This window comes from Chlorocebus sabaeus, chromosome 22 (genome assembly GCF_047675955.1).
Source record: "Chlorocebus sabaeus isolate Y175 chromosome 22, mChlSab1.0.hap1, whole genome shotgun sequence".
In the NCBI taxonomy this organism is placed as follows: Eukaryota; Metazoa; Chordata; class Mammalia; order Primates; family Cercopithecidae; genus Chlorocebus; species Chlorocebus sabaeus.
This window is the reverse complement of record NC_132925.1, coordinates 33,286,018-33,299,140: the sequence shown is the minus strand read 5'-3', so window position 1 is coordinate 33,299,140 and position 13,123 is coordinate 33,286,018. Positions and strand designations below refer to the sequence as shown.

The window sequence follows — 13,123 nt, the reverse complement described above, 5'->3', positions numbered from 1 at the left end:
CCCAACTCCTAGTACCATCACTGTGGAGACTTCGATATGAATTTTGGGGAATGCAAACATTGAGACTATAGCACTATCTAAGTATTAAATCCAGTGACTTAACCCCCTGTGATTTCTCCCACACCTCTGGCTGTGTCTACTCAGCCCCTTATGACAGCTTTAGTTTCTCAGACCATCCCTTAAATGAGAATGTTACCCACAGCCTTGTTCTTGATCAACTTATTTTAAAATGTGTATCCAGCTGCTGTAAATACCACAATAATGCCAGTGAATCTCAAGTCCCTATGTCCAGCCCAGGGCCATCTCCTGAGCTCCAGTCACAGAATAGTGATCCCCTGCTAGGCTTCTGCACTTGACCATCCTTGAGTACCTCAAATTCAACATAATAAGAGGGAATGTGCTGTCACTTCCCTGATCCTGACCTACTATGTCCCCTTGTCAGTAAACCTCACCAGACCTCTGACATCACCCTAGGAGTCATCTTGGACTACCCGCTTTCTATCACTTTCCATATTTGATTGATCACCAGGTCCTACTCATTGTATTAGTGTAAAAGTAACCTGCCTCCACCTGAAGCACCATGTTTGCCCAGTACAGCATCATTAAGAGAGAGAGAGAGAGAAAAAAAAAGGAATGTAAATCTTTATCGTCGTCTCCTCCAAAATACCAAAAGGTGATTATGTAGTATGACACATAGCAAAATCGTCTAAAATTCTCTTATCCACCCATTTCTTCAAAAAGTCTATTACTTTTCACAGCATGGTAGCTGAGCCATCTCACTCACACACTCTCTCCTCTTAAGACAGACTCAAGATCCCTACTTAGAAGGCTAGGGGAGGGCTGAAGGCTGCAAGTATTCATAGAGGACTATAAATTTGATTCTGCCACATATATTTGCTGAATTATGAATTATCTCCATGTGTACTATTTGACTTGTTTTCTCCCTTACAACCTTGCTGCTGCCATACACATGCAAGTTCTAATCATTTTTTATTCTTCCCCATTCAAATAACTTTCCATTTGCCTATTTGTCCCTCATCTTTCCTCTCTGTAATTCCTCTTCCACACTGCCACTCAAGTCATCTCTAGAAATCAGATCTCTGAATGCTATCCTGTTGCTCACAATCCTTTAATGGCTCCCATAACCTGAAAGATGAAGTTCTACTCCATAGTCTAGCAGCCAACATCTTAAAGATCAAAGCTGGGCACTGCCTGTTTCTCCAACCCTATCTCCTGTAACCCTGTCTTGCCCAGGCATCATGTGGACCAGGCTTCTTGATGTGTTCATCAAGACTGCACTAGTCTGCCTAACTGTAACTCAGAGCTCTCCCCTAAGTGTCATATTAGTATACATCCAACACTTTGCCAGATATCTGTATTTCAAACTCAACCTGTCCCAGAGTGAAGCTATCATCTATTCTTTTTCTTATCAAAATTCTCATTTTCTCTTAGTGGCCCCACCATCTACAAGCCACATTGGCATTAATGACTCTCTCTTTTCTTTTTCCCTCATATTTAATCAAATTTCAGCAATTTCGCCTCCCCTAATATTTCAATTCACCTCCTCATTATTTATTTTGACCACTGCATCAGCCTTCGAACTTCTCTGCATCCTGTTTTGTCCTCTTTAAATCCATTCTCCATACACAATATAGACAACTGTTTAATTTTGTGTGTGTGTGTGTGTGTGTGTGTGTGTGTGTGAGACGGAGTCTTTCTCTATGGCCCAGGCTGGAGTGCAGTGGTGTATCTCAGCTCACTGCAACCTTTGCCTCCCCGGTTCAAGCGATTATTCTGCTTCAGCCCCCCAGGTAGCTGGGATTACAGGCATGTGCCACCACGCCCGGCTATATTTCGTTTTTTTGTTTTTTTTTTTTTAGTAGAGATGGAGTTTCACCATGTTGGCCAGGTTTGTCTTGAACTCCTGACCTCAGGTGATGTGCCCACCTTGGTCTCCCAAAGTGCTGGTATTACAGACGTGAGCCACTGCACCCGGCCTATTTAAATTTCCTAACGCCCCTTCCTAAGATCCTCCTACCCCATGATCACATGCTTGCCTGTTTCTGTGGCCATCTGCTGTTGCCTGCCTGCAATTTCACACTCTAGCAACACTAAACGCCTAGGCACTGGAGTGTAGAAAAAGAGTAGTGGCGCAGTTGTGTGTGTGTGCAGAGGATAGGTAGATGGCAGGGAGTAATGCTTTAAAGCAGAGTTGTTTTAATTTTAAAGGAATTTTGTAGAGATGGGGTCTCGTTTTGTTGCTCAGCCTAGAGGGCAGTGGCACAATCGTGGCTAAAAACAGCCTCAAACTCCTGGGCTCAATCAGTCCTCTTGCCTCAACTTCCTGAGTAACTGGATCTACAAGCACACACCATCATGTCTGGCTAATATTTTTGGTTTTTGTTTTTTTAGAGACTATGTTGCCTAGGCTAGTCTTAACTCCTGGACTTAAGTCATCCTCCTGCCTCAGCCTCCTGAGTAGCTGGGATTACAGGCGGGAGCCACTGTGCTCTGCTAGTAAAGTTGGATTTAAGTAAATGTTTCAAGGAATTGAGAAACATATTTAGAGAAACACAAACCATTGGGAGGAGAGTTTTAAATAGAAAGTAGAAATAGCTTGTCATAGTGAGAAGAGTGCAGGACTGCGAGTCAGAAGTACAATTTAGCCTTGATTTTGCCCTTTCCTAGCTGTGTGAATTTGAATAAGTCACTTAACTTCTCTGGGCAGCAGTTTGCTCATCTGTTAAAATGAGGCAGATGGATTAGATTCCCAAAGGTCCTTCAGTTCTTAAAACGTATGATTCTAGGGGAAAAAAATTCCCAAAATGTGTTCTATGTACATTATAGTCTGCTATGCAAAACCGTACAATAGAAACTTCGATCTTAGAGATTTTGAATTACTTCTTCAGTATTTCTCTCAATTCCTGAGCCCAGTTCTCATCACAATCCTCAGCATTTCCCCACTACCGTCATCCTTTGGATTTCCAGGTCACCAGCCAGGCTGGTGTGTAAATGTGTGATTTTGAAATGCTTTTAAAGTCTGGTTGCTGAGGTTAAGTCATATTATGAGGTAAAAACAGAAAACAACATGAGGGAATAGATTTGCAATTTCATCAGCATGCATATAATTCATTAACACTAGCTACAGTTGTGACCTTATGACTTTATTTTCACAGCATTCAGTTCTCAAAAGGTTCTAATTAAGCTTACAGAAGACCATTCCTACAATTCAAATATGCTACCACCAAGTGACACGGCCACTGCTACCAGGTGACACTTGATTGATTGATTAAAGACAGAGATCAGTTGATAAAAGCAAGGCTTCTCTGCAGTTCAAACTGCACTCTATGCAAGTATTGTAACATGTTATCACTCCCGTCAAATGTGTATTCCCATATGGTTAAATATCACAAGTAGATTTTTAAATTATTAAATTAGGCCAAGCACGGTTGCTCATGCCTGTAATATCAGGATTTTGGGAGGCTGAGGCGGGTGGATCGCTTGAGTCCCAGGGGTTCAAGACCAGCCGGGGCAACATGGCAAAATCCCGTCTCTACTAAAAATACAAAAATTAGCCGGGAGTGTGGCACACACCTGTAATCCCAGCTACTTGGAAGGCTGAGGCACAAGAATCGCTTGAACCCAGGGGATGGAGGTTGCAGTGAGCTGAGATCGTGCCATTGCACTCCAGCCTGGTGACACAGAAAGACTCGGACTCAAAATATATATATTAAATTAAACTGAAGCACCATATTTAGAAATTGCTTTAGGGTAGTGGTTCTCAACTCTGACTGCACATTAGAAACACCTGGGGAACTTCAAACAATTTACCAGTGCCCAAACCTCTCCCCTAGGGCCTCTGATTTAATCGCTCTGGGTGGATCTTATTCACCAGAGAATCTTTTTCTCCTTCTTCTTGTGGAGGATAGAGTGTTCTTTGCTCTTAAAATTATCATGTCACCTTTTTCAACACCAGAATTAATGGTGGGACTTGAGAAAAAATTCTGTAACTACTTCTCCATCCTTCTGACCATTCATTCATTTATCTGTCCATGTTTCTGTATGGGTATAACACTATGTCAAAGAGTATAGAGAAGACCAAGATAAATATTTGAGTCCTATTAGCAACTCTACTGGCTACAGATGTCTTTATAAACTACCTTAAATTTAAGGAGAACTTTACTGTAGAGCCCAACATTCTGATCAGAAAAATAAGCTGCAAAACAGTGACATGTGCGATTTTGAAATATTCTGATTTTTTAAAAAATTAACTTTTTAATTGAAATATAACAAACATGTATTATAGAAAAGTGTGCAGTTATAAGTATATATTTGAATAAATTATCATCAAACATAGCCATGCACTTCTATCCTCCCCAAAGGCACCACTATTCTGACTTCTAACGTCACAGAATAGTTTTGCCTGCCTGTAAATTTTATATAAATGGAATAAAATAGCATACATTCCTTTTGTCTGGCCTCTGTTTTTTTTTTTTTTTTTTTTTTTTTTTGAGACGGAATCTCAATCTGTCACCCAGGCTGGGGTGCATGGCATGATCTTGGCTCACTGCAACCTCCCACTCCTGGGCTCAAGCATTCTCCTGCCTCAGCCTCCGGATTAGCTGGGACTACAGGCGCCTGCCACCCTGCCCAGCTAATTTTTTTTTTTTTATTTTTAGTACAGATGGGGTTTCACCATGTTGGTTGGGCTGGTCTCACTCTCCTGACCTCAGGTGATCCACCTGCCTTAGCCTCCCAGGGTGCTGGGATTACAGGCGTGAGCCACCGTGCCCGGCCTGTCTTCTTTTACTCAACATTGTGAGATGCATCCATGTTGTTGGGTATAGCAATAGTTGGTTCATTTTTATTTTTGCGTAGTATCCCACTGAATGAATACCATAATTAGATATCTAGGAGTTGGGTATAGATCAAAGGAGTGGAATGTAGGCCTTTCAAATTATAGCAATTTGGTAGTTGTAATGGAATCCCATTATGGTTTTAATTTACATTTCTTATAGCTAATGAGGTTGTGTGTTGTTGTTTTTTTTTTTTTTACTATTTGGGTAGCTTCTTTAGTGAAGTGTGCAAGTCTCATGCTTATTTTTTCAATGAGCTTGCCTGTTTATTTTAGTTTTTTAAAAAACAGGGGGAAAACAATACTAGTCACACCAAGAAAGGACAAAGAGGCATTCCTACCTATGTTACTAACCTGGAAGGAGAAAGCAGGAGTAATAATAAGGACAAGAAAAGTAACTTAATGTCTTCCCTAGAACTAAAACAAAACTTCCTTCAGGAGTGTGGCACCGGTTGGGAATACAAAAGCATTTAGTCACCAGTCATTCTTGCCTGGGCTTCAGGCTGGACAGGACCCTCACACTGATCCCTGAAAACAGATTCACCTATGAGGTCAACCAGTCTCACCTTCTGCACTCCCACTCTTTTGTATAGATTAAGGCCCTGCTGCTCAGTTATGGGAAGGAGAGTTCAGCAGGTGCTAAAATCATACGCTAAGTGGGTAATTTCCTTCGACAGTCCCAGTCTGTAAGAATGGAAGGGGAATTGAGCTTCCACAAGCACAGGAAGCACAGACACGTAAACAGAGAAAGTCCCGCTTACCGGAGCTGGAAGTGCTTGAGCTTGGTAACTAGCAGTTTGTACTGGGCACCCAGGGGTGCCATGGATGCTACATCTACAAATATCAATTGCTCCAAGGGGCCCGTCTCGTTGGTTGCTTCTGAGGGACATAAGGTGCGGCTCACTTCCTGGTAGTTGTAGCTCCTCTGGTATCTGAAGCAGCCAATATAGGGGAAAAAAATAAACAAGAACAAGAAAGAGACTCAATGTATAAGTGGGGAAAGGAGCCTATCTCATTTTGTTTCTCTCCAAATTTGTTTTCAGGTCCTTATGTTTTGAATTTTAGACTGGAACTACCAACAGTAATTTTAGAACTAGTGTTGTTGGCATTGGGTTGTAGGATATAATAGCAGGGATGTGAGGACTGTTCTGTGCTGACTAGTTCACTTAAGTGGCATCTACATTACGCTAAGCCATTCTCCTAATTCAATGAGGAATAAATATCCAATTTGAGGGGGAAACTGTCTTGATAAAACAGCCAGCTGATTCCCATTTTCTACTCTTCAAACTATTGCTAAAATAGAGAGTAAGGAAAGCCCTGGAGTCCAAGTCAAAGCTATCAGAGTCAGTATTTCAGCCCTCGAATTCTTCAACCTTTAAAAATAATGTTATGCATGCATTTTGCATGCCTTCCAATTTCTTTTATTAGTGCAGTAGTATCTTATACACTTCTCCCCTGCAAAAATAGAAACTCGAGGAGGGCAGGCATGTTGTTGTTTTTTCGCTGCTGCATCTCCAGCACCCACCACTTAATAGCGTTCAATAAATATTATTGAATGAAGAATGCAGATACACGATGGGCATTTTGAAGAACAGGGGAAGAGTTACTCATTTATGTTAACTGCTGGACATAGCCCATTGCAGGGCTATTGGTTGACCCAGTACCCAAAAGCTACAGAGTATCATAGTATGTTTTTAAAATGGTAAAAGCTCTTCTAGGTGTTGCCAATCTAGGTAGAGTGCTCATCTAAAAATTGAACAGAGAGAACAGGTCAGAGAGTGCACCATGATCATTATTTGCACTTTGTACGCAGAATGTCTCGACATTCCAAATGTCTGATTTTTCCTTTCATTAGGGCAAAGATCAATTAAGTTCTAGGACATTGAAGAAAACCAAATGTAGTGAAGTTGCCTGGAAGAAAACCCACTTACAGTCCTTGGAAGAGCAGAGGAACCTGCCAGGACAGCACCTCTTTCTGCTGACGAACCACAACAAGGACCGGGTAGTTGAGATTCTCAGAGGAACTGTTCACATACACCCTCACAGCGGTTACCTGCATGGCAGGGGAGAAAGAGGTAATGCAAAACGTGCGCGCGCGCACACACACACACACACACACACACACACACACACCATAGTTGCCCTATGAGGTTCAGAAACACTTTAATTTCTGATATTTGCTTCTCATGATAGGTAATCCAAATGCCTCAGGTGTTTCTCTTCATTCGTATTGTAACCAGAGTGGGTCTCAACCTTGATTGCACATTGAAATTGGATGGGAAGAATTTTTTTAATTTTTTTAAATGATACCGAAATCCAACCTGCTAAAATTTTGATTCAGTTAATTTTAGATGAGACCACAGCAAGCTGAGGAGTTTGCACGGAGCAGGCGACACAAGATTTTGAGAATGAACCCAGAACAGAAAAAGAAAGATACTGATGTATTTTTCTTCTTATTTGAATATAAATGCTAAAGAGACAAATATCTAAAAATAAAACAACACACACAAAGCCACCCTCCTTCAAAAAACAAATCCCATGAGACCTTCAATTGCTGAAAAATTTTAATTTTGGGTTGGTAAATCATTCTGTGTTTCAAATCAAAATGTTATGACCACACTTTATTAAAGCCTAACAGATGGCCTGATGCTCCCACCAACAATAAATCATGACACTTCCCCAGCAACAGATATCACAGGGCTGAGTATTCTTCTCTTTCCCTTGCTCTAAGGCATAAATCAATCCTTGATACAAAATGCTTTTTTATATCAGTAACTCCATAGGTCTTTCTGAATACATGCATATCAATCCAAGAATTTAACCCTATTATGGTTATTTTAAAAACAGGAAAGTGAACGTGACTTTGGATCTAGATGGTGTTAGTGTTTTCTTTCTTTCTTTTGTTTTTTTCTTTCTTGAGACAGAGTCTCCCTCTGTCGCCTAGGTTGGAGTGCAGTGGCGTGATCTCGGCTCACTGCAACCTCCCGGGTTCAAGGAATCCTCCTGCCTCAGCTTCCCAAGTAGCTGGGATTACAGGTGTGCACCACCATGCCCGGCTAATTTTTGTATTTTTAGTAGATACAGGGTTTCACCATGTTGGCCAGGCTGGTCTCAAACTCCTGACCTCAAGTGATCTGCCCACCTCAGCCTCCCAAAGTGCTGGGGTTACAGGTGTGAGCCACCACAGCTGGCCTTCTTTCAATTTTTGTAATACCATAGGCAGTATGGAAGAGAACAAAATAGAAGAGAGATAGGGTGAAAACAACAACAACAACAACAACAACAAAATTTAATCTTCCACATGAGATTTTGTTTTTCTGATGCCTTAGTATTCTCTTGATAGCTTCTTTATTAGAAGAAAGAAAATGAAACAAGAAAATCCTGCAATTAAGCCCTAATGATCAATTGCACATTCAAAATGGAAATTAGGAGGAAACAGAATAGCATAGATGTCATATACTGCCATTTGGTTCTCATATCATTCTCCTTAAGCCACTGCATTGCTTTTTAAATGTTAAAATAGCCCAAGAGTAATTTACTAATTTGATAGGAAGTGCTTGCCCTGAAGGGAGAGTTTTCTTGTGCCTACACTCTACACGTTTCCATGGAAATTATGCTGCAGCTGAAAATTGCCACCATATCTCTAGCGAGACCTCTTTCTTAAGCTCTGAATCTTCCACAGGCACCTCACACTCAAAGCATCTGAAATGGAATGATCACTCCCTTCACTCTTAACTGTAATTTCTTCTGAATTCCCTTGATTGTTGAATGGCCCCACCATGCAGCCATTCATCTAAGCCTGAAATTGGAGATTCATCCTTGATTCCTGCTTCTTTAGTTCCTTTGCTTCTATGTCCTTAATACCATTCACAACCAGATCCTCCCCTCCGCTGCCAGTGACACTCTCATAGCTCAGTCCTGCATCACAGTGACCCTCCTTGGCAGCCCCCTGTCTAATCTTCCGACTCCAGGGCTGCACTTGCTAGAAGGGCAGTTTCATCTGTCATTCCTCATTCCCCTGTTGAAAAGGCCTTCAGTGGCTCTGAAGAATTTTTGGATTTACCCCAAAGTAACAAGAATACTATAATGAGTGCTCATGTACTTATCATCCAGTTTTAATAATTACTAACAAATGTATTTTATTTCATTTATACCTCCTATTTCCCAATTTGAAAGTACACACCATGCCGGGCGCGGTGGCTCACTCCTGTAATCCCAGCACTTTGGCAGGCCGAGGTGGGTGGATCACCTGAGGTTGGGAGTTTGAGACCAGCCTGACCAACACGGAGAAACCCAGTCTCTACTAAAAATACAAAATTAGCCAGACGTGGTGGCGCATGCCTGTGATCCCAGCTACTCGGGAGGCTGAGGCAGGAGAATCGCTTGAACCCAGGAGGCAGAGGTTTCAGTGAGCCAAGATTGTGCCACTGCATTCCAGCCTGGGCAACAAAGAGTGAAACTCCGTCTCAAAAAAAAAAAAAAAAAAAAGAGAGAAAGAGGTACACATCAAAGACTGCATCATTTATCCGCACCACAGTTCAGTCTATATCTCTAAGACACGAAGCCTTCTCTTTTGAACTTAAACACAATACTATTATCCCACTTGATAAAATTAATAATCCTAACAATTACTAACATCCACATAGTGTTTGAATTTTTTCAATTGTTTCAAAATTTTTTTCCAGTTAAAAAAAATGGACACAAACAAGACCCATACATTGTAGTTGGTTCATATGTCTTTTGAGTCTCTTTTAATGTAAGGGGTACCCCTCTCTCCTTTTTGGGGACACTTGTTTGTTAAAGAAAACAGCTCACAAAACAGGATTACAAATCTGTAGAAGAACCCACATTCCGAATTTTGTGGATTGCACCCCGCAGTGTCATTGAACAGGCTTTATTGATCTCCTGTATTGCCTGCAAACTGGTAGTTAGATCTAGAGGCATCATTAGATTCAAGTTGTCAAATTTCTCAATCTTTTTCCTGAATTTTGAGTCATAGTCAAGGAAGTTTTCATTGACTTCCTTGTTACTGAAGAATTTCAGTTCCCGGTTACTGAAGAATTTGCTCATACTTTCTTTTAGTATTTTATGGTTTCATCCTAAAAAAATTATTTAAACCTCTAATCCCTTTGCAATCAATACTTGCATGTGGTGTAAGGAGTGATTGCAATTTTATCTTTGTTTCATACGGTTCTCCAGTTATTCCAACATCACTTACTTAAAAGTTCACCCTTTCTCCACGGATTTGAATCCCTCACGCCTCTTCTTGATGTCTTCCGTGCCTTCGTCTCTAGTTTCTTTGCCTACCAACATCTCCACTGTCTTGTCATGTCCAATTACTGTTTCTCAAAAAGGTTATGTCCCCAGTGTTGACTGGCCTTGGATATCTTCCTCATTCTTAAAGTCTTCCTTTAGGAAGTCTTCCCTAACATTTTCCTATCCTACCAAATAAGTGGTGTCCCTCTTTTTTGTGGGTGTGCTGTGTGGCCTCTGATTACCTCTATATGGTATCTCTACCACACATAGCATCCTTAAAATGTAGTCAACTGTATTATTTTTTCTTGGCCATTTCTTTTATCACTTAAATTGAAATATAATTCATACATCACATAATTCATTCTTTTAAAGTACACAATTCAGTAGTTTTTAATATATTCACCAAGTTGTGCAACCATCATCACTCTTTAATTCTAATATTTTTCTCATCCCAAAAAGAAACCTGTATTCATTGGCAGTCACTCCTCATTCCTTCCTTCCCCCAATCCCTGGCAACCACTAACCTAATTTCTGTCTTTACGGCTTTGCCTATATTTCAAATAAATGGAACAATGTGTCCTTCTGTATCTGGCTTATTTCCTTAGCATAATGTTTTTAAGGTTCATTCATGTTGTAGCATGTATCAGTACTTCATTCCTTTTTATTACTAAATAATATTCCATTGCATGCACATACCACATCCTGTTTATCCATTCTTCAGTTGATGGACATTTGGATTGTTTTCACTTTTTAGCTATTATAAACGACGTTTCTGTGAACATTTGTACACAAATTTTTGTATGAACATGTATTTTCCATTCTTTTGGGCTTATGCCTATGAGTAGAATTGCTGGGAGACACAGTAACTCTATGTTTCACTTTTTTTGGAACTGCCAAAATGTTTTCCAAAGAGGTACATCATTTTACATTCAGTGATTTGCCTAGCAAGCAATATATAAGGGCTTTAGTTTCTCTACATCCTTGCCAACACTTGTCACTACCTTTTTTTTTTTTTTTAATATAGCCATACTAGTGGGTGTAAAATTGCATCTCATTGTGGACCACATGATATTTAAACTGCTAGTTTACCTGCATGGCTCTTCTAGGAAGCTGCAAACTTCATCTTTGGCATCCTTAGTGCCTGGCAGAATGCATTAGCTTAGAAGCAGGCTCACTTTTGAGGCTGTAATACAGACACTCATCAGCATTATATAGCATGTGTTTTTAGAGCACACGTTGGTCCAGCTTAAAAGCTACAGCAGTCAGAACTGAGATAAAACCTAAGGAACTTGTCTGCCTCCCTTTTTTCACCTAAGATGCAACCTCCTCCTCCCTTCTTAAGTACTTAATGTCAGATGGGATTTCCTTCAATCTTTTTTTTCACACTTTGATCTAAGGCAAAGATTTTCAAATTTTAGTGTGCTTTTCAGCAAAGCAAATCCCTCAAGTCAACCCCCAGCATTTGTGACTTGGCAGATCAAGAATAGAACTTAAAAATACAAATTTTTAGCAAGCTGCTGGGGGATTCTGATGTACATGGGTGGGGACTAGACTTTGGAAAGGATTGTTCCAAAGAAACCATCTAATGGATAACTCCGTTAGTCAGCAACTCGCCAACTGCCCACTGTTCTGAGATGTACATCCATGAGATCACCAATATCAGAGCTGGTCTGGAAGCTGGTGTTTGTTGAGGCTGACACTGGACTGGCAGAACAGATGTATCACTGCCATGATTATCCCACTTCACTGTTCATCTCCACACCCTCATTTTATTCCTGGCCTGGCTTTTGCAATCTACTTAACCTTTTTATTATTTAATAATGTTCTTACTAGTCATAATAAAAACAAATTCAGAGATCCTGGCATAATAAATTGCCAAAAATAAGTTAGAATAGGAGCTAGAAGACATTGGGCAGTTTTTCAAGATGAACAGATAGTGGATTACCCCCAGGAAAGGATAAAGAGCCCTGATCAAAATTTGCTTTGCCTTTCCTGAGGCTAATATGCAGCTGAGAAAATTGGATTACATTTGCAGCAGCGAAGAAAGCTGTGTAAAGGCAAAACTAAATGAAGGACAGGGTATTGACCATGCTTAATGGGCGGTGACACCTTGTGAAAGGCCATTCCTAAGAGCTAAGATTTTTCCTCTTGTTGCTTTTTCCTGTTGTCATGACAACAAGAGCACTTTTATTGCATAAATCTGGTTTGCTTTCTGTGTTTACTACAAGCAGGAAATTGAATTATAGCTAGCTAAGAGAGAATTATTTAAGTACTTCCATCTCTGATATTATATAGATCACAGTTATGAAAGGTCTTAAAGCTTAGAGACTCTCCTTTTAATCTTTCAGCATGTCAGTAGGGAAAGGTTCAAAATTATAAGGAATATATTTCTGTTGCATAAAAGAATGGAAATGAATTCAATTCAAAAATCTAGTTTATTTTTGCTAAAATAATGAAACTGCAGCCTATATTATTTGGAATATTAGATTAAGAATCAGAGATTATTGGTTTCCATTATTCAGTACACCACTGTTTTCCTGTATGATCTTGAAAAACTGACTCCACTTGTAAAAGAGCTACAACAGTATCTGCTGATGGTCCTTTTTTCAGATGTTTAACTGTTTGAGTAACTGTGCTGTGTTTGGTTGTGTTCACTGAGTGTACCTCTGCAGGCTCCTCTTCTCTCCCTCCCTCCTGTCTTTCCCAAGCTCCCACTCTCATCCATCAAACATTTACTGAGGATTTTCCCTGAGTCAGGAGCTATGGGAGGTGCTGGGGCTATTCTAAAGGCAACTGTGCTCTCGAGGAGGCTTGCAATCTAGTCAAAAAGACAAATGGAAAAGGCACCAATAACTGCATAATGTGATGAGTATGATGGTAGCAATGTGAGCAAGTACTGTGGGTACACAGAGGACAACGTGATTACCCCCGGGGGAGTCAGGAAAGCAGCACAGGCTTCCTACAAGTTGGGCTTTTCCACATAGGTCCTGCCATTGCCTGCTTGATGCATAA

At 40.4% G+C, this 13,123-nt stretch overlaps 1 protein-coding gene across 1 annotated transcript in view; it reads right to left on the bottom strand.

Annotated features, from left to right (window-relative positions):
- The window catches only part of SIDT1 (SID1 transmembrane family member 1), an 88,529-nt gene that overhangs the window by 53,996 nt on the left and 21,410 nt on the right, over window positions 1–13,123 (bottom strand). The window contains exons 2-3 of the mRNA XM_007985781.3: window positions 6,787–6,908; window positions 5,617–5,787 (exon numbers count right to left, since the gene is read on the bottom strand). Coding sequence (XP_007983972.1) covers window positions 5,617–5,787; window positions 6,787–6,908 — 293 coding nt within the window. The remainder of the gene's footprint in view (window positions 1–5,616; window positions 5,788–6,786; window positions 6,909–13,123) is intronic.